Here is a 3,091-nt window from a genome sequence, read left to right as displayed (position 1 = left end):
GAGAGAGAGAGAATATGCTGCATTCAGAATAGATTGAGTAGTGAGAGACAACATTTTAGCAAATTCTCATAAATCTACATCGGTAATTATGTAGTTCCATATGACCAAATCACATATATAGTAAACTAGAATACAATGAGAACACATTGCACACATGATTAATGCAGCCACAGTACGACTACGACCAATAAACGGATTGACGGTTTACATAAGTAGAGGCCACCTGGCCGGTAGAACCACAGGAAATGAAATAATGCATGTGTGCTTGTATGTCAGAGGTTTGAGGTGGACGACGATGCGTAACATCATCATCTCCCTCTACCAACCGTCTCACCTCGCCGGCCTCATCCCGACCATGGAGTCCTACATCGAGCGCGCGGCGAGGAATCTCGATGAAGGAGACGAGGTCGTCTTCTCAAAGCTGGCTTTGACCCTCTTCACCGACGTCATCGGGCACGCGGCCTTCGGCGCAGACTTTGGCCTGTCCGGAGAGCCGGTGTCGACAGACATTGATGGCAAGGCTGGCGCTGGCGTCAAGAACGGCGGAACGGCCGTGAAGGTGTCGGAGGAGTTCGTGAAAATGCACCTGCACGCGACCACGTCGCTCAAGATGGACCTGTCCGGGTCGCTGTCTATCATAGTGGGCAACCTCGTGCCGTTCCTGCAACAGCCGTTCCGGCAGGTGCTCAAGAGGATACCCGGCACGGCCGACTGGAAGATCGATCATGTGAACCACGAGCTCAGCAGCCAGATGGACGTCATCGTCGCCGACCTGATGGCGGCGAGGGAGCGCGAGCCGGCGTCGAAGCAGCGCAAGGACTTGTTGTCCGTGGTCCTCGGGGCGAGGGAGCGGGGCGGCGCGGCAGTGCAGGAGCTGCTCACTCCGGACTACGTGAGCGCGCTGACTTACGAGCACCTCCTCGTCGGGTCGGCGACAACGTCGTTCACGCTGTCCTCGGTGGTCTACCTCGTCGCCAAGCACCCGGAGGTAGAGGAGAAGCTGCTCACGGAGATAGACGCGTTCGGCCCCCGCGGTCGCGTGCCCACGGCCGATGATCTCAAGACCAGGTTCCCTTACCTCGATCAGGCAAGCACTCATGGCCGTGATCACTGGCATGTTCATTAATTAATGAAGTTGATGAGCTCATTTTATTAAGTTTGATTGATGTGGTGCATCCACCTGTCATGAAATTCAGGTGGTCAAGGAATCAATGAGGTTCTACGTGGTGTCGCCATTGGTGGCCCGAGAAACATTGGAGAGAGTGGAGATTGGTGGCTATGTCCTTCCCAAGGTATACATTTTCGATCAAACCAATTTTATTTGATTCAAAGCTTTGCACTCTGAATACAACTCATGCACACAGCCTATGGAATATGGGAATACATACACGTCTTGAACAAATGTATCCTCGAGAGAAAGAAAAATCTAAGCTGGTCCAAATTAAGACCAAACCGCCATTCATGCTGCGTACACCTTTTTGGCTGTCTACACAGCAATGGCATATTTACATGCCGCTATGAACAACTCTCTTTGATATGAGCTTCATATAATCCCCCGTCGCGGGTTAGAAGCAACATGAGTGACAGGCAATGCATTATGAGCAATATGCCACTCAAAGGAAAGACGTGTAATTATTGTTTTGTCTTTGTAACAAAAAGAGCTACTTATTACTCACATGATAGATCCACTTAGCATGATTTTCTCTACTAGTTAAAATTACCCTATATATTTAAACTTTAATGTGATTTTTAGTTTCTAGGTTATTTATTATTACTTATTACGTCAGAACGTACAAGAGTCAGGCACATTGAATTAGCTTGAAAATTGCCTAATTATGCTGGAAATCCATAATAACTCTTTGTTTCACCGTGGCAAGTTAACATTTGCTAGGCGTTGAAGTAAGGCATTCCTTGCCGCCAGATTCAAACCAATTAGGTCCCTGCCTGAATGACAACCTTAGGAGGAGACACTAAGGTTTCCTTTGATTGCATCATGTATGATTAGTGTGCATAAAATGAAACAAACTAGGAATTGGTGTCCTAGAGGGGCATTGCCCAACAATATATTTTTCCATAACCTGGTCTGACAGCCATCCTTGATAGCAAAGGTGCCGGACCAAAATAATGGTCTCTTCACCTTCACCAAGCCAACTCAGAAATGAGTATCTCCAAGTCACCAATAAACTTTGACACCTTTCTTTCGGGAGGTGTAGCGGCAACCAAAAGGAAAATGAGTGTATGTATGTATGTATGTATGTATGTATGTATGTATGTATGTATGTATGTATGTATGTATGTATGCATCTTAGAGTTTCAACCTGTCATTCACTCATTTTCCTTTTTCCCTGTATATAGTTTTTTTACAATACTCAATTTATATGTTACTTAATTGTTGACATGTAGAATGTGATCGAATTCTTAGATACTAACCGAACCAAAAGTTTCAACCTCTTTCTATGAATGTAGGGCACATGGGTGTGGTTGGCACCTGGTGTACTTGCAAAGGACCCCATTAACTTTCCGGAGCCAGAGCAATTCAGGCCAGAGCGGTTTGACCCTGCTGGCAATGAGGAGAAGTGTCGGCATCCTTACGCCTTCATCCCCTTCGGCATTGGTCCAAGGGCCTGCATCGGGGAGAAGTTTGCGATCCAAGAGATCAAGCTCGCCATCATTCATTTGTATAGCCACTACGTGTTTCGTCACTCAAAAGCCATGGAGTCACCGCTAGAGTTTCAGTATGGGATCGTGCTCAACTTCAAACATGGGGTCAAGCTTCAGGTCATCCACAGGGACAAGGATTAAATATGGTTTGGTGATGAATCTCTACTTCTTCATGATAGGTAATGGTCCAATGTATATGAATCTGTGCAAAATCAATATGTATAATTACTGCGTAGTTGACCTGAGATGCGTCCTTATGTGTAAAACTTATTGGAATATCAACATTGAGAATGTGACGATGAAACTCAAAGTATGGTGAAATGTACTGTGACTTTGTGACGCCTTTTTTCTAGTGGGGTCTACCCGGGCCCTGATTAAATATTTCGCAGGAATAATAAAGTTACTTAAAAGGCTATCGCCATATTAGCAT

General features: G+C 45.9%; 1 protein-coding gene across 1 annotated transcript in view; it reads left to right on the top strand.

Annotated features, from left to right (window-relative positions):
- LOC119272996 (cytochrome P450 711A1-like) overlaps positions 1–2,802 on the top strand; it is a 4,899-nt gene extending 2,097 nt beyond the window's left edge. Inside the window, exons 3-5 of the mRNA XM_037554321.1 lie at positions 277–1,087; positions 1,197–1,292; positions 2,467–2,802. Coding sequence (XP_037410218.1) covers positions 277–1,087; positions 1,197–1,292; positions 2,467–2,802 — 1,243 coding nt within the window. The remainder of the gene's footprint in view (positions 1–276; positions 1,088–1,196; positions 1,293–2,466) is intronic.
- Positions 2,803–3,091: the final 289 nt, after the last annotated feature.

The sequence above is a fragment of the Triticum dicoccoides genome, chromosome 3A, assembly GCF_002162155.2.
Source record: "Triticum dicoccoides isolate Atlit2015 ecotype Zavitan chromosome 3A, WEW_v2.0, whole genome shotgun sequence".
Taxonomy (NCBI): domain Eukaryota; kingdom Viridiplantae; phylum Streptophyta; class Magnoliopsida; order Poales; family Poaceae; genus Triticum; species Triticum dicoccoides.
This window is presented reverse-complemented; position numbering and strand designations above follow the sequence as displayed.